Below are 18,661 nucleotides of genomic sequence, written 5' to 3'. Positions count from 1 at the left end.
ATTTCTGTAGTACACTATATTAGGAGTGACACTATAGTCATAAAATGGTTTATGAAACTTTAAAGAAATTAAAAGTTCCAATAAATCATTGGAACAGAAGATATTTAATACCAAGACCAGAGTAGTGAGAATTGGTCATTTCCAACCAATAGTTGACATCCTCTACAACACCAGTTTGCATAGAGCTAATCTCGCCAAGTTTTAATTTGAACATGTCAAATTTCCTCAGAGGCCCAAATTTCAACATTAGCAATCTAAAACCTGGGACAATAAAGACATGCCCACTCCCTACTACCTCTTGTGACCTGAACCTGTAGACACAAACAGAAAGGAATCACCTTGATTGGTTAAGTTCAAGTGATGCCTCAATTTGCATTCTAATGAAGGTTTGTGGTTTCCTGGCTTGAATCCTGGCTCAACTTCTCTATAAAAAGACAAAAGATAGTTTGTGGACCTCACATATCTTCTTAGGGTCCTCAAGATCTTTTGGATACCGATTTCTGCACAGAACATCTGATATTGCTATATTCACAATGGCAGCCCACCTAACTTGTGAGAATGAAACAATTGGAGAAGAGCGATACGAAATCCTGGGACATCTTGGCGAGGGTAGTTATGGAGAAGTTGTGATGGCTGTTGACAGGGAACTGGGTAAGTGAATTCTTAAATAATTACAAAAAAATTTCTAATTTGCAGACCATTTGAACATCTAGAACAGATAGCACAAACATTAGCATCTTTACTGATTAAATGACCTTATTAGAGGTAGGGGTTTTGTTGCATAAATTTGGGGAAAAGACCATGATGCACAAAGATCTAATTCAGCACTAACAAAATATAAAAACTGGTTGAACAGTGCAAAATCCCATTCAGGCAGCTGGCATTGTTCCTACAGAAAACAAAAGCCTTTCCACCTGTTATCAATTTCTTGAGTTGGTCCTTTTGCATATCTTTAACAACCTGCCATGAGTAAAACATGAAGGCCACATTTTTTGAACTCCTCCTGAAAGTGCTAGCTACTGGTTGTTATGCCACAGAGCAAGCCTTGATATTTTACAAAAGTACATATTTGCATACAGGTTCCAGGTCAGGGATTCTATAAATTCAATTGGGTAGATTCAATATGGCAGCCAGGTAATTGGCAATTTGAAGAAGAGCTCACCAAAAGCAGGCTTCCTTTTTCTCTCATGACAGATTCATGATGATCACACACAGTTATAGTGGGTCATAGGCAGCTAAGTATGTAACAGATTTGACTATAAACTGATGGTCCACTATGCACAACCTAGACACTTGGCATTTAGATGGGAAGGGACAATAGATCTAGCTGCATGGGCAGCTACATATCTCACTGCTAGCGAGGGCCTAGAGAAGACGGCTACATTTTGAAGAAAAGCATCCAGTCTATGTAAAATGAATGGGCTCAAGTATTGGACATCACCCAGAGTTTTAGATGTCCAAGTCTTATTGTAATCAACTTTTTTTCCCTCCTCTTTAACAGGTAGCCTTGTTGCCCTAAAAAAGGTAAAAAAGGAGCGAACCAGACTAGAGGCCTTTCTTCATGAAGTTTGCATGTCACTCTTTGTTACTGGACACGAGGGCATAATATCTACCCATTCGAGAATTCTGGAAAACTCAGACTGTTACATGATCAGCCAGGAATTGGCACCTGCTGGATCTCTTCACTCCATCATCCAGCCAGGGGTAAGTAAAGCTAATGAAGTAGCTGACACTTTAGCATTTGCTTGCTAATTCTATAAATTTGTCCTAGGGATCCTGGAGATTAATAGAAACTGGTGTTTTGTCATGGATGATACTTTCTATATATTGCATGCATTTATACCAAATATTGTTGGCCTGGTTGGAGAGAACTAAGGAAGGGCTAAAATCCCCAGTCAGCTATTTTCTCTGCACCATCTGGGCAAGATTTTCCTTAATCCAATCAAGAAGTTGGAACAGGAGGTAGTAGGAAGTCTACAACGTTAGGGGAATTCCCCTCTTAAACAGTTGTCCCCATTGGATGATTTCCCCTCATCTCTTGTTCTGTGACAACTGTAAAATTTGCATTCGCCATTAATTTTGTCTTTAAAAGCAGAAAGACAAAAATAGAGATTACATCCCTCCTTCCCCACCTCCCTTCCTAGTGGGCACACAGATAACAATCACGATACAGGTTGTGATCCTTCACCATTCTATATTAAAGGTTAGTCTGGTGTTTAAGCCAGAGGTAAAATTTAAAACCAGTTAGACCTCCCATATTTCCTTCATTGCCCAATTATTGCTGAAGTAGTTGGAGATCGGTTGCACTGATGTTCACATAGAATTCCATCTGCAGATTTAAAAAGTAACCAACGTTGTATTGAATTTGATATTATTGAATATTATTTTTTAGTAAAATAGTGTTATTTTAAAGCCAAATATCATATAATTAATTGTTTTAACTTTTCCAGATGGGAATTCCAGAAAAGCTGGTCAAACGGTGTGCACTACAGCTTACCCAGGCTCTTGAATATATGCACAGCAAAAACCTGGTGCATAGGGACCTAAAGCCGGACAATATTTTACTTATGGACAAGAGATGTCATAATGTGAAATTAAGTGACTTTGGACTGACTCAGTTTGCCGGTACAGTTGTTCCATCAATGGCACCCCTCAACACATTCATGTCCCCGGAACTTTGTGAACTGGAGCACAGGGAGTCAATTGTGGTGGATCCTAGTGTTGACATCTGGGCCCTTGGTATTGTATTGTATGTTCTTCTCACTGGAAACTATCCATGGGAAACAGCTTCAGCTCAAGATCTATGGTTTCAAAGGTTTATTTACTGGCAGAACAACTCTGACCATGTTCCACCACCAAGTGGTTGGGAGAATGTCAGCAGGAGGGCTCAAGATTTATTTCACATACTTCTTGCCCAAGACCCCAGCTGCAGGAACCAAGTCAGAGTTGTTCTAGATTTTCTTCATTTTCCTTGGAACTTTGAAGTTGCCACCCAAGAAACCATGGATCTTGTGGAGCAGAAGGAAGAGGAGGATATTGCAGCAAAGGACAGTGAGGTAGAAGTCATTGTGCTGGAGAGTGAAGAGGAAATAATTATAATAGAAAATCACGGTGACATTGAATACATTGTGATCAATTATTCCGGCTCTTGAATTTGCTGCAGTTAAAATCTCAGCAGTGCTTCTTTTGAAAGAGACCAGCAGTACCTAAGCTCTGAAGTTGAAGTCTAAACGGACCCCAATTATTGTCCTAAAAGGAGGAGAATAGTTGCAGAGCTTCTCTGCCCAGCTCAAACCATCACCGTCATCTCAAAAATATTACTGAAGTGGTGAGATAGAAGGAGCAGGGACAAGCATTTACCTTGTGACTATTTCAAAGGTTTTTCTGAGATGTGGACTTTGCACCGTGATGTCACCGGGCCTCATCACTACCTCTTTGAAAAGCAACTACCTCAACTACAATTCATGTTGCCGTCTCCATGCGTTTGTATCTATAGTGTCAATGCAATCACTGCACCAGGTATAGAATGCAATAAATTCTAAGTACTGGTTATACCTTTTGTATCGTGTAATTCATCTATTTTTGCTCTGCCTCTTATTTCTCCTTCAACACAGATTGAAAAAGTGTTACAAAACCCACAACAGTAAAATCAGTCTGTATATGCAGTAAAGCATGCTTGTTATACTCCCTGTGGAACCTACGGGGTTAATCCTCTGCATTGTGTAAAAATGTAGTTTGATCCTGATTTCTCTGATCCTCTCCTTCTTTCAGTGTCCCCCTCTTAAGACATTGTGCGGAGTCACTCTGCACATGCTCAGTTTGGTATGTATTACTAGGGTTCTTTTTTTTTTCTTAGGAGAGTGCATGTGATTAACAGGGCCAATCAGCACTGTCCAGACAGAGGTCAGGGGTTCTGCATCCTCCTAAAGCAAAATGCAAAACTCCTCCTACAAGCTTTAATCAGTGCTCAGCTGGACACTGATAGAAGTCACAAGACTGCTCTAACTGCTGATGAGCAGTTTATATTTACTAAAATAATTGGATTTCCATGTTTAGTGTACTGTGGGAGACCGTATATAGTGAATGCAGGGTCTGGGGTTTAGTAACACTTTAACGTTGACAATACATTATTTATGTAAACTGCGCAAATCCCCAATCAACTGAAGTCACAAAGCTGCAAGTATATGAGGATATAGTCTCTTAAAAGACCAATTCAAATGGATACTGTGCTAGGTGAACCCTTAAAACTTTGTGAGCACTATAGAAACCTTTGCACCTCTAAAAAGCGATCAAAAATTGAAAATAAAACACTAAATAATTACATACATATGCCCTATGAAGACCCTCACCCCTCTGAAGGGCGATCAAAATTTGAAAAAAATTAATTGAATAAACTGAGTGCAGTAATCATAAATACGTGTAAGAAACCATTATATGTGGTCAAATTAACCTAAAATGTCATGCATTATCCATGAGCCCTATGAAGACCCTCACACCTCTGAAGAGTGATCGAGGTTGAGGATAGGTCAAATCTCAATGTGAAAAAAAAACTCCTCAAATATACATAAAGGTTAGTAGAAATTTTTCAAAAACAGTAACAAAATGTCCATATAGACTTAAACCATAGTCCATAAGTATGAGAAGAATATGACAATAACATGAATGAACATTTTACAAAGCTGCAGTTTTTTTTAATATGGGCTGGAGCCCCCAGACTGCACCGGCTATTTTCTGGAAAAGGTAACCAGCCCATACCACACCATGCCTGGCCTAGGGTCAAATGGCAACCTACGTGAAGATCCAGCATATTCCAAGTCATTAAAGGGTTACTTCACATTTACCAAAAAAAACATGCCCGTGCAGATAAGGTACATAAATGGCCCACATCTATAGCAAGGGTATTATTTCACTTTAGTCAGAGCTGAACACTTTGTTTTGATCTACATAGCTAGTTTTTTTGGTAAAGGTGAACTAGGCCTTTATCCTCACTGGGAAGGTTATACATCGAACCAGCATGTAGAACACAAGTCACCGCAAATATAAGCAATACAGTGAAAGTGTAACTGACCGCCATAACGTCTCCTAAATCTACGTATGAAGACTGAACAAAGACCCCCACTTAACCAAAGGTCCTCTAAACCACAACCTGGGTCGCAGGATACTCGCACCGGCCTTTATCCCCTCAGCTTCTTTTTACTGCATACAATGCAGGGCCACTGAGTAGATTCTCTACTTCCTTCATAACATGCACTGTGAGGGGTCATCATATACTAGAAAAGACTGTAAACCTTGGGGCTCAATCACATAGGCGCTCGTCAAGTAACATCTGTTTACTTTATGTACTAGTTCTGAGCTGTTTGCTGTATGGACTCACCAGCACAGCCAAGTTTGAAAGGTGAACGCACCCGGACGCACAGGAGCTGCACCTGGCCCTTCATACCTGTCAAACTGCGCAAGTCCATACAGCCAATGTGTGGCCATTCACTTTGTATGGGGTGCCTGCACACAGCGCAGCACTGGGGCAGGAAACCTAAGAAATGCCTCTTCTTGCTGTATGGAGCTGAGTGCCCATGTGAATGAGCCCTTAAAGTAAATCTAAGACAAAACTTTCTTTTTTCACTTTAGATAGAGTAAGGGAAGGTTAGAACACCTGTCAGGTTGTTTTTCTGCCATTTGTGTCCCATAGGGAGATTTCCCTTCACTTCCTGTCCCATAGCCAATACCCGAAGTGAGAGAAACTCTCTCAAAGTGATGAAAAAATGGGGTGTCACTAGAACTAGTGCCCCGATAGGGTCACTGTACTTTACACCCCTGTACCCATATAGTTCTGCCCCCTGATCTGTGAGTCCCACAGGTCACTGTACTATACCCCATGTATCCCCAGAGCTCTCCCCTCACACCCCAATCCCTGAACCCTGACAGGTCACTGTGCTGTTCACACCTGTGTACCCCCACAGGTCTCCTTTCACAACCCCATTCCTGGGCCCTGACAAGCCACTGTACTGTAATCCCCCCAAGCCCCCCTATCCAGAGATCTCAGGCATCTCCTGTTGCTTGGTTACATAGATAAAAAAAGGACAGGCTGATTACATAACAGGACATTACACAGACATCTGGATGGTCTGGGGCAGGCATGTCGCACTCAGATAAAACACTGGCCCCCACAAAGACAATATCTTCAAGGGGGTCACACCGGGAGAACTACAAAAAAAAGGGAAATACGCCGGTTTTGTGGTGAGAATATTGCTGCATATTCCGTGCTCTAAATTGTGGAATGGTATAAGACAAGTTCTATGTGGTGTTGCACCAGCTGCGCCAAATCACATGACAAGTGCTATACTTCAGTGACCGTTCCCGTGCGCCAACATAAGCATGCTTGGATCTGGCGCCCCAACACCCCCACAAGAGCAAGTAATAAAATGGCAGGAATCACTTTTATGATGTTGTCACAGCAAGCGCTAATTAAATAGGCATACAGAATTTGGTTGACTTGGCACATGGAAAATGTGCCAACATTTCCACTAAAAATGATGTATTTCCTTCCATCTGTTAATTGGTCAATATCTCAGAATTGTGACATACGGGGGGGGGGGGGGGGGATTAATTAGTCTTCACTGGAGCACAGCCAATTAGCCTTTACATTTCCATTTTCTAACCTGTGTGGGGAAAAATAAAAGCTGCAAGCTGATTGGTTGCTGTGGGCAATGATAAGAGTTGGGATGAAACATTTTCTATGAATCTCTCTTTATGGAAATCATGAGAGAGAGTCCATTTCTCTAATGGGGATACAGCCAGCAATACAAATATGACAGTGGATCTAACCCCTCACCCCTCACCACTGACAGTTGGCATTCTTGTAAACAACCCCTGACCTGAGGCTGCCCAAAATAGATCTCATGGTCTATGAATACAAGTCCCGTGTCCTGTACTGTATGATCCAGAGAAAAAGGTTTGTCTTTGGTTACATGTTACACACATGTTACACACACCAAACATCGGGGCTGAGTTTGGCTCTAACCAGGCACACTGATCCCCAATGGTGCTCACTGATACTGATAGCACAGACATTACAAATGAGCCCATATTCAAAAAACAAACCTAGCTTGTTGATGTATTTCAGTGTGTTACAAGCAGCACTATTGACACCTGCCTACATCATTGGAAAGGACCCCAAAAGCAGGCTTCTTTAAGCTTTACCTGTGTATTAGGTGCAACACAGATTTCTCTTTGTGTTGGATTTCATATATCCAGGACAGAATACTGAGCTCTGTGATTGTCACTCTGCTAAAAAAAAATTGGAGCCTCGCTGTGGAAAACGGCAGTTGGCAGAAAAATCATTTGAATTTTGTTTCCGGTTGGTATCCTAGCAACCACGGAAACTCAGTCCACAGGCAGCGCAGCCACAGACAGTCAGTGTGCTTCTGCTAGCGATAGTGAACACACTCCTTTTTTTGTGCTCTGTGAGATCTCATTATAACGTGTTATAATGAAGTGGACCAGGCCAAAACTACGTTTCCGATATCATCCATATAAGAACAGACAGGAGGTCACCTGGAATACCATCATAGGGAGACCTTTTGTAGATGATTTGGATAAGCCCACTTTATCACATAGTGGGTTGAAGGTGGAGACACCTCAGCAATTCCCCAAAAATCGGGAAAGCAAACATGGGAACTCTGATGGGAGGAAGAATTCTGGAGAGGGAAAGAGTTCCAAAGAGGAGAGTGCCATGAACAGAGGAAAGAAGCGCAGATCCAACCAATCTGCTGAGGAAGAAAGACCAGCAAAACAGGGACGATGCGGTCATGCACCGAGTTGGGCCAAAACACCATGTGCTGTCATATTGCCCAAGAGGAATAACAAGAGGCCAGCATCAGATCCAATTTTCTCTGCACCTCCAAATAAGAAAAGGAAGATCGCTGCTGATGAGACAAGCAAGAATGATCAACAGCTCGTCGAGGTAGTCAGCGATAGATTTCACCAGGTTGTCAGCGATATAGTCGGCGAGGTAGTCAGCGAGAGAGTCGCTGAAGTTGTCAGCAAGTCAGCCAACGAGGCCGTCGTTGGGGTTGTCAGCGAGCTAGTCGATGAGGCTGTTAGCAAGCCCGTCGATGAGGCTGTCAGACAACCAGTCAACCGGGCAGCCGGTGAGAATGACAACAAGGTAGTCAGGGATGTGCCTGGCACCAAATTAGAAATGCATCCGCCAGCCGACTTTAATCTTGACAGCTTTATCTTTCATAAAATACTCGGTCAAGGTAGTTACGGAAAGGTAAGTAATCAAAGATTTATGAACAGAGGGTTTAATGCACTGCGAGTTAGTGGTTATTATTATTGCCAGTCGGCAAATAGTAGGTCGTAGGTGGAGGTCACACCACTCTATTCCTTACCGCTTCCCATTTACACTACACACACTGAGCTGTGCTGCTCAATGCCAAGCTGAAATCCATGCTTTCCCCATAGGACCAGTTTACACCAGTGTGATACATTAGTTGGCGCTCGGTTACATTGGAATAGAATGCATGTAAATGCAATGTGCTTTAAGAAAGCTACAATACTGGTATTTTACACCACTCATGAAAAAATAGCATGCCAACGCACATCATCTCCAGTGCGTTTACTGTGTTACATGGATGCAACGCGAGTAGAGTGAATCCAGGCTTACACACTAAGTCATGTTTAGTGGTGTACTGTCTGTCGGGGGTGTAATACACAAAAAGATGCAAGACAGAATTACAAATCCTTTGGTATATAAGGAAATAAGCTGACGTACATTTAAACTGTATATAGCAGATTGCATAACGTTTGGCTGCACAGCTTCATAGCCTTTAGCCCCAATTTATGAACGCTGAATACAGACTTCAGAGTGAGCGCTGGCTGTGATTTGCTAAAAGCCTACTGCGGCTTGCTAAAAGCCTATTGAAAGCTATCCCCAATCCCTAACAGTCTAGAAGTTACTGACTAACAGTCAAAACCACTGAAAACTTGCACAAAATCCTGCTGACTCCCCGTTCTATAAACTGTTTTCAAACTAAGACTAACAATCGTAGCCAGGCTGGGGGGGTTGCTGCTGGACCCAGAGGTAACCTTTTCAGAACCCGGAGCTGAATTGCTTCTAATCATTTGTGTCCTGTGTTTTTTAGGTCGCCCTGGCATCCCATCCTGCCACCAACAAGAAACTGGCAGTCAAGGTGGTACAGAAGAGGAAATTACTGCAAGAAGAACCGAAAAGTGTCCTCGTAGAGAGACAGATACTGGAAAAAGTTGGACGGAGTTCCTTTTGTACACACGCCTATGGAACCTTCCAAACAGAAGTAAGTTTCACATTCCTATCAATCACTCACTCATCAAATCACATCCATGTTATCCATTTGGACTCCAAGTCCAGCACAGACCTAGAAATAAATCCCAAAACCAGAAAAAAAGGAGGGATGGTCCAGCTTCAAAGAGGCTAAGACATGAGAGAGTTATGGTGGCTGCCAATGCAGAATTTGGGGAATTCTGGTTCTCCCCAGCCGTCCTGCTCTTACTTTGGCTTTGCTGTCGGAGTCACTGACTTGGATCAGGTATAGTCCTTGAACTTCTCTCATGATAGAGTCACTTCAATAGAACCTGTCACAACATGTTTGCATGTTAATGGCTTCTATATATTGCTTACCCACAGAGGAATGACGTTCACCATACATTGAAAGTTCCTGCCAAGCATCGCGTTAACTTAGTCTTAAAGTGGATGGAAAGCCAATACTGAACATTTCTTGTTTGTTCACACTTGGTCTATTAAATAGATCAAGCAGAGCGTGTTGTTATATCTGTTTAATAAGTGCAGAAAAACACTTGTGATCCTGTCAGAATTCCAGCGCTGTCCTGAGTCATCCTAAGCAGTCTTATCAGCCCCGCTCACTTCTCCTCTGTGAACTACAACACAGCTCCCCGTATGTTATAGAGATGAGGATGGGGAGAGGTGTTCTTAAGGATGGGGAGAGGCATACTTATTGTCCTAGGATGACAATACGGCACCTCCATAGACATAGAGAATAGTAAGTGAGCGTAGTCACCCTAGGACAAGAAGTAGATTAGTGGTAGGATTACAAGGGGAAAATAAAGGAAGACATGCTGAAAAGAAGAACACTAGTACAGCCTCCATAGCTGAGCACTGGTGTAAGCTGAAATAGATGACATTTTTATTCTTGAGTTTGAAGATGCGTTAAACTCCTGAACCGTCTACCATGTCCAGACATCCCTATATTTCTGCATTTCCACCAAAACACAAACTTCACATCCACTTGACCTTTTGGAACCGACTTATTTTTCTCTTTCTTTTACAGGAAAATCTCTTCTTTGTTATGGAATACATGAGAGGAGGAGAACTACGCGACCTGATCAAGTCTTCTGCTCCATTACCAACTAACACCATAAGGTAAGACTTACAAAGATTCCGTCTAAGGCTGCATTCATACCCGCACCATTCAACCTTTTTATTTTGGGCTTTTTTTGCACATTAGTCGTGCAACAGCATAGGGCAGCCTATTCACTTACGTGAGCTGCCTTATGCGTGACAAATGCACCAAAGTAGCTCATGTATTTTTCTTTGTCCGCGAGCCTCACAATTTTGCAATGTACATTTTGGTGCGTTTGGCCACACAACTGCTACCCGCATTTGAAGTGCCATTAAGAATTAATGGCACCACAAGTGTGATTTGCATCTTAGCACATTTTTCATGCATTTCCCAGAACACCAAGGTGTTAATATGGCCTAAGAGAAGGGTGAGGGTTAACAGTCATGATGAAGGATTTGCATATAGTAATTACAGAATGAATCTTAAAGGAGAAGTACAGACAAAGCTCCTTGACCCGTTTTCAGCTGACAGCGGGCTGAAGCCTGCTGTCGGCTGATGTCACTCAGCCGGTCCAGGCTGGGGAAAGATCCCGACTTTAAAATAAGGATCTGCCCCAAAATCTGGAGCGGCACCCAGCTCAACGATCCGTTGAGAGCCTGAGCCAGTTGCTCCCTCCACTCCACATCCCAGTGCTCCATTAAGTTGGCGGGGTGGGGAAGAGCAGAAACGCTGACTGACAGTCACCGCTCTCTGTTCGGAGTGAGCGCTGACTGAGTGAGAACTCCGCAATCAGCTGTCAAGTGATTGTTGAGTGCTCACCCTTAAAACCGGCCATAGACAGATGCTGCATCGGACTGATGCTGCACGCACCTAGATAAGTATGATTTAACAAAAAAATGAATTCCTATTTTGCTCTCTTCATTTAAACTAAAAGATCACCCACACCGACCCACCTCAGTAAGCCTTCATCAGGAAAGAACCTTCACTGCCCCCCATACACATACTCATCTTCCGTTTACCCCCTAGCCTAGCCTTTTTCAGCCGTCAGCAAAGTACTCTGTAATGCAGTTTGTAGACATCAATCTCACATAATCACACACTCCTTCAATCAGATGCAACTAATCCCTACAAGATTCTAAAGCATGCTAACTGTATAGCATAGGGAGCTATTTGTCCAAGCTGATTAATGATCAGTTGCTACTCCTAGTGACTGGTCACCAGCAAATTTAGTAGCACCATTGATCTGCTAACACTCTCCTGCATAGCACGAGCCTAATGTGATATCTGCCAAACACCGGTTATATCCTCTAGTTTATCTTGGCGTGCAAGGCTGTATCTTCAACCCCACACAAGCAATGTTCCAACCCCACAGGTCTTAGCCAATGGTTGTCAGATACCACAGATCAGGTGACTATGATCCAATCCCTGGTTAAGAACCAAAGAAACCCAAGAAAAGAGCAGGGCCTGTCATTATCACAGTAATACATTGCTGCTTATGACATGCAAGGCTTGGAAGAAATCACCTCTTAATCATTTGTTTACTTATGCTGTGAGACGTGCAATAATCGTAGACCTTTTCTCCTTTTTTACAGATTTATTGCTGCAGAACTTCTCTGCGCGCTACAATATCTGCACCGCCAAGGAATAATGCACAGGTAAGTGTCTCCACCATGATCTTCCATATCTTCTAATCTTCATTAAAGTACAACACCACCCAATACTGCTACTTTAGTTGTGGATGGGTGTACAAGGGTTGAATTGCCCATGGCCAGTTCTGTCCCCTGCTGCTGAAGCTTTTGTGACTCTAAGGGCTCGTTCACACTCGACTCTTTTTACCAATGCTTGCCAAACGCCCCTATAGCGTTTGGCAAGCATTGGTCCGGCGTTTGCGGAGCATCTTTTAACGCTCCGCAAATGCCGCATGCGCGGTTTAGCGGAGGTTGCTAAGCTTTGCCGAGCGTTACAAACGCCTATAATGAAGTTTGAATGGTGTTACCGCTCCGCAAACGCCCCGCAACCGTGTCGCCACCGCACCGCAAACGCCGGCCGTGCGTTTGCGGAGCGGCACCGTAGACTAGAATAGGAGGCTTCAACGCCTCCTGACTCGACCAGGGGCGTCCGTTTTTCCGCGACGCTAACGCTCCCGTTAGAACAGCACCATGTGCTGCAATGTGCAGAATTGTCCGAGGCCTCTCTGCCGCCTGCACACAACGCTAGTGTGAACGTAGCCTAAGTAAGGGAGTCTCACTTCCCCATATTACATACATTTGCAATTGTAGATGTCCTGTTCTAACACTGTGCCATGTCCCATTCAGCAGCTGAGCAAAACCAGCCACAGGTGCAAAATTTGCTCTGGGTCCCATCAATCCCCGTAAACCAGCAGAAGAAACAATATTGAGGTGCACTCCGTCAATCTGAAATGAGTCTATGGCTTTATTAAAGACACGTGGATAGAAACACTCCCCAGGCTGCCTAATTCTAACACTTATCACCCTCTAGTGGGACGTAATCATGCCCCCACTAGAAGGGCAAAAGGTGACGCAGGAAGAAAGCCTGCGGAGTGTTTCTGATCCCTTCTTTTCAATAAAGATGTTGAAGCATTGCAGAATGACCAACTGTGATTTGATATGGTTTCTTACACTGCAGTAAGCTGACAGCCAAGGTCATGAGGTTCCTCTTACCATTCGTAAAGCAGTGCAGAAAGTTAGAAGGGGATCTAACCCGCTGGCACCCCTTGAAAGCTGAACTATTAGTATTGGTTGAATTACGGTTTTAAACATTTGATCTGTAAATCTAACTCTCTCCTTTTTTTTTTTTTTTTACAGAGACTTGAAACCCGAGAATATACTGCTCGACAGCTCCGGCCATGTCAAAATTGCAGACTTTGGCCTTTCAGAAGCCGACGTGTTTGGATCCGACAAAGTATTTACTTGTGCCGGTACTCCAATCTATATGGCCCCAGAAGTAAGTATAACACCACCCTTGTTTTTCCCCTCTACTGCTCCCATCTTTATCTTATAATATCTATGAACCTAACAAGAATTTTGGAGATAAAGGAGCAGAGCCACAATGATGGTGACTCAAAAAACCTAAAAAACAACAGGAGGCCCACTGTGACCTGTCATTCCCACCAACCATTGTTAACTATTATTACTGCTCTGTGCAGCTCATCGTGTGCTTTATTTTATAGTTAATCTTACTCTCTGTTTTATCAGGTTCTACAAGGAAAACCCTGTGATGCTATGTCTGACTATTGGTCACTGGGTGTCATCTTATTCGAAATGGCCACAGGAGCACATCCAGGTGAAGCCAGATTCAGGAGACACTTCTATCCGAGGGACATGGATCCTGAACTTCAAGATGTCATTGAAAGAGTAAGTATACTCTACAATTAGAATTATGCAAAAGCTATAGATCCTTAGTGTAGTGTTCTTTATGAGAGAAGCTTGCAAAACGTTCTCTAGTATCCAGTACATCACCAGGTGTAAGAAAGCACACAGGGGGCATCCGACTTCTGGAAGTGTTATATACACACGGTATAGCAAGATATTCACCACACAGGGAGTCAGAATAATAGAGGAACTATCCATGAGCTTTTGGATGAACTCATTCACTGGTTCAGAAATGTTCACTTTGATCCTTCCAACAGACATATATATCTTCAGTGAAAACTACACCAAGGAATTAAAATATGACATTCTGAGGTGTTTTTTTTCTATTTTTAAGAAATAGCCGACACTAAACTGGCTGATTGATCAGTTTCTGTTAGTGACAATCTACCGTATGCTAAATTTCATTTCTTTTTCTTTATAGCTTCTTGAAATAAATCCGAGCGATCGCCGGCAGGCAGTGAAACAACTGCGAAAACATCCCTTCTTCAGTACCATTTACTGGAAGAAGCTGGAGAAAGGAAAGGCCACCTCACCATTGAAGATGCCAGAAGAAAGTCTGCGCTCACAAATCGACACAAATCAGCAAATTGATGTGAAGGAACTGATTCCCTACACAGGAAATACAGAAAATAAAATTGCAGAAGAGCAACAGAGATTGTTCGATGGCTTCAGCTTCAAAAGCACAAAATGGAGAAGGATGGTGGAGAGGAAATGAAAGAATGAGGGCTCATTCGCACCATCTGCATTGAGCCACGTTCTTTTGGACAGATCACCACAAGGTTAGACCATACTTCTCTTGTGGGTCACAGGAATGACCTAACTTTTGCTTTCCTGGGGCAAAGAGTCAGCTTATAGCAGGCTATTACAGTGTATAGCAGGCAGATCACCACCTTTGTGCATCATTCATCATGATTGACATGGATCGACAGTGCTGGACAACATGAATGAAACTGAATTCACATCAAGATAAAAAAACTGCCGGAAGATCAGAGGACAGTTGGTTTACCACGGATCAACACCTTTATGCGTCATTCATCATGAGTGGATCAACATTCCTAGATGATAGGAATGACGTTGGATTTATACAATGGAACATAACCTCATCCATTCTGGGTGAGAGGATTAGAAGGAGCAGTGGTTTGCCATGTCGGCAGATCACCGCCTATGTGCGTCATTCATCGTGATTTATATGGATCAACATTGCCGGAAGACATGAATGACGTTGGATTTATACAATGGAACACAACCTCATCCTTTTTGGGTGAGAGGATTAGAAGGAGCAGTGGTTTGCCATGTCGGCAGATCACCATCTATGTGCATCATTCATCGTGATTGATATAGATCAACATTGCTAGACGACATGAATGATGTTGGATTTATACAATGGAACATAACCTCATCCTTTTTGGGTGAGAGGATTAGAAGGAGCAGTGGTTTGCCATGTCGGCAGATCACCGCCTATGTGCGTCAATCATCGTGACTGATATGGATCAACATTGCTGGACAACATGAATGACGTTGGATTTATACAATGGAACATAACCTCATCCTTTTTGGGTGAGAGGATTAGAAGGAGCAGTGGTTTGCCATGTCGGCAGATCACCGCCTATGTGCGTCATTCATCGTGATTGATATGGATGAACATTGCCGGACAACATGAATTACATTGGATTTAAACAATGGAACATAACCTCATCCGTTTTGGGTGAGATTAGAAGGAGCAGTGGTTTGCCATGTCGGCAGATCACCACCTATGTGCATCATTCATCGTGACTGATATAGATCAACATTGCTAGACGACATGAATGATGTTGGATTTATACAATGGAACATAACCTCATCCTTTTTGGGTGAGATTAGAAGGAGCAGTGGTTTGCCATGTCGGCAGATCACCGCCTATGTGCGTCATTGATCGTGACTGATATGGATCAACATTGCTGGACAACATGAATGACGTTGATTATTACAATGGAACATAACCTCATCCTTTTTGGGTGAGAGGATTAGAAGGAGCAGTGGTTTGCCATGTCGGCAGATCACCGCCTATGTGCGTCATTCATTGTGATTGATATGGATCAACATTGCTTGACGACATGAATGACGTTGGATTTATACAATGGAACATAACCTCATCCTTTTTGGGTGAGAGGATTAGAAAGAGCAGTGGTTTGCCATGTCGGCAGATCACCGCCTATGTGCGTCATTCATCGTGATTGATATGGATCAACATTGCTAGACGACATGAATGACGTTGGATTTATACAATGGAACATAACCTCATCCGTTTTGGGTGAGATTAGAAGGAGCAGTGGTTTGCCATGCCGGCAGATCACCGCCTATGTGCGTCATTCATCGCGATTGATATGAATCAATATTGCCGGACGACATGAATGACATTGTATTAATACAATGGAACATAACCTCATCCTTTTTGGGTGAGAGGATTAAAAGGAGCAGTGGTTTGCCATGTCGGCAGATCACCACCTATGTGAATCATTCATCGTGATTGACATGGATCAAAGAAAAAAGATTAACAGTAAGAATATTGTTCTTACTTGGGTGATAAGTGAGAAGACTATCAAGTTTTTAGATATGGAGATTATGCAGGAACAGGATCCTCTACTAACAAAAACATTCTTCAAGACGGTAGATCGCAATGGTTATATACCCCTGAACAGTTGTCATCACACCTCCTGGCTTATGAATGTCCCTAAAGGACAATTTGTCAGACTAAGGAGAAATTGTACTAGAAAGGAGGATTATCGGGATCAAGCAAAGATGACTTATACAATGGAACATAACCCCATCCCTTTTCAATGAGAGGATTGGAAGGAGCAGTGGTTTGCCATGTCGGCAGATCACCACTTATGTAATATTCATCGGGAATGACATGACACATTGCTGGACGACATGAATGACGGCTATATACTGTAGATCAGTGGTGGGCAACCTTTTTTTTCAACTGAGCCAAATCTCGCCAAAACCACAATTGAAATTTATTTTGAGAGCCACATTTTTAAAACTGAAAATACATCTCCCATATAGTAATTCATCCCCCATAGTAATTCATCCCCCATATAGTAATTCATCCCCCATATAGTAATTAATCCCCCATATAGTAATTCATCCCCCATAGTAATTCATCCCCCATATAGTAATTCATCCCCCCCATAGTAATTCATCCCCCATATAGTAATTCATCCCCCATATAGTAATTCATCCCCCATATAGTAAGTCCCCCATAGTAATTCATTCCCCATATAGTAATTCATCCCCCATATAGTAAGTCCCCCATATAGTAATTCATTCCCCATATAGTAAGTCCCCCATATAGTAAGTCCCCCATATAGTAAGTCCCCCATATAGTAATTCATTCCCCATATAGTAAGTCCCCCATATAGTAATTCATCCCCCATATAGTAAGTCCCCCATATAGTAATTCATTCCCCATATAGTAAGTCCCCCATATAGTAATTCATCCCCCATATAGTAAGTCCCCCATATAGTAATTCATTCCCCATATAGTAATTCATTCCCCATATAGTAAGTCCCCCATATAGTAATTCATCTACCATATAGTAAGTCCCCCATATAGTAAGTCCCCCATATAGTAATTCATTCCCCATATAGTAAGTCCCCCATATAGTAATTCATTCCCCATATAGTAAGTCCTCCATATAGTAATTCATTCCCCATATAGTAAGTCCTCCATATAGTAATTCATTCCCCATATAGTAAGTCCCCCATATAGTAATTCATTCCCCATATAGTAAGTCCTCCATATAGTAATTCATTCCCCATATAGTAAGTCCTCCATATAGTAATTCATTCCCCATATAGTAAGTCCCCCCTGTGTCAATTCACTTACCTTTGCTCCGCGCGTTCCTCTCGTATTCCCGCGCCGTTCTGGTCTTCAGGGAGGACTGTGAGAGGAGAAGAGTTCGTCACGCTGCCCCGCCTACATCCTGACAGCTGCAGAGTCCTGACGCCCGAGAGGAGGGAGGGGGGCGGCCATCCGAGAGGAGGGGAGGGGAGAGGGGGAGAGGAGGAGAGGAGGGGAGGGGGGGGGGCGGCCGGCCGCCCGCCCGCCCGAGAGGAGGGAGGGGAGCGGGCGCCCGGCACACAGGAGAGCCGCATTTAAGTTTGTAAAGAGCCGCATGTGGCTCGCGAGCCGCGGCTTGCCGACCACTGCTGTAGATGCATGAGTCCAGTGCTATCTTCAACTGGGCTGATCCTTTGCTAGTCTTCAGATCCCCAGTGCTGCCCTTTTTTTTTTTTTTTAAATAATATTTTTATTGGGGTTTCAAACAACAATACAGTAGATGCAACAGTGTACTCAGAGTCAGAGAAGTGGTCTAAACTTACAAAAGAATAGGTAAAAAAAAAAATGTAATCAAGCTCAATGAGCATATTACAGGTTTCAAAGTAATAAACAAGATGATAACTAAGGGGGGGAGGCTAGAACCAGTGGGGCCTTCCAAGCCATATCCGCTAAAGCCAGAAGAATGACAGAGGTCCCCAGGGTGGTCGCTGCCTCTGTGGGATCCTTGTCAGACACAGGAGTAGCAAGAAGTGGCCTAGAATAATGAAGAGATGGAGACATGTGCAACCCACGCCTAATAAGGCATCTTTACTATAACCATACCAAACCATAATTAGTAGTCAAGGGAAAGGGGGAAAAGAAAGGGGGGGGGGGGTTTAAGTATAGGCCCAAACGGAAGAACTGGAGATTCCTCCCCTGCATGGGGACGCTCAAACAAAGGAGAGCTCCCCACGGAGGAAGGGATCCCGGCACAGAAAGCACAAAACAGGAAGAACGCATGTTGTTACCTATTTGCAGAGCCATTATGCAATCCTGTAATAAAGAATTGGTTATATGGAGACCCATCATGTGACTGACACCCATTAAAAACATCCTTGAGATATACAATA

At 43.0% G+C, this 18,661-nt stretch overlaps 1 protein-coding gene across 1 annotated transcript; it reads left to right on the top strand.

Moving 5' to 3' along the window:
* The first annotated feature begins 533 nt into the window (after positions 1-533).
* Positions 534-3,152, top strand: LOC149455780 (serine/threonine-protein kinase SBK1-like). Its single transcript, XM_089685866.1, has 3 exons — positions 534-651; positions 1,502-1,704; positions 2,451-3,152. Exons 1-3 carry the CDS (start codon positions 534-536, stop codon positions 3,150-3,152), a joined length of 1,023 nt encoding a protein of 340 aa, XP_089541992.1.
* The last annotated feature ends 15,509 nt before the right edge of the window (positions 3,153-18,661 follow it).

Source organism: Staurois parvus, unplaced genomic scaffold (assembly GCF_062004578.1).
Source record: "Staurois parvus isolate SC_StPar_1 unplaced genomic scaffold, SC_StPar_1.0 ptg000388l, whole genome shotgun sequence".
NCBI lineage: Eukaryota > Metazoa > Chordata > Amphibia > Anura > Ranidae > Staurois > Staurois parvus.
The sequence above is the reverse complement of the archived record's forward strand: the minus strand, read 5'-3'. Positions and strand labels throughout refer to the sequence as shown.

Excerpts from the sequence above, each read along its gene's own strand:
- LOC149455780 (XM_089685866.1), top strand. The coding sequence starts at position 534 with ATGGCAGCCCACCTAACTTGTGAGAATGAAACAATTGGAGAAGAGCGA. Across the intron at positions 652-1,501 it reads GGCTGTTGACAGGGAACTGG|GTAGCCTTGTTGCCCTAAAA; the intron begins GTAAGTGAATTC and ends CCTCTTTAACAG. Across the intron at positions 1,705-2,450 it reads ACTCCATCATCCAGCCAGGG|ATGGGAATTCCAGAAAAGCT; the intron begins GTAAGTAAAGCT and ends TAACTTTTCCAG.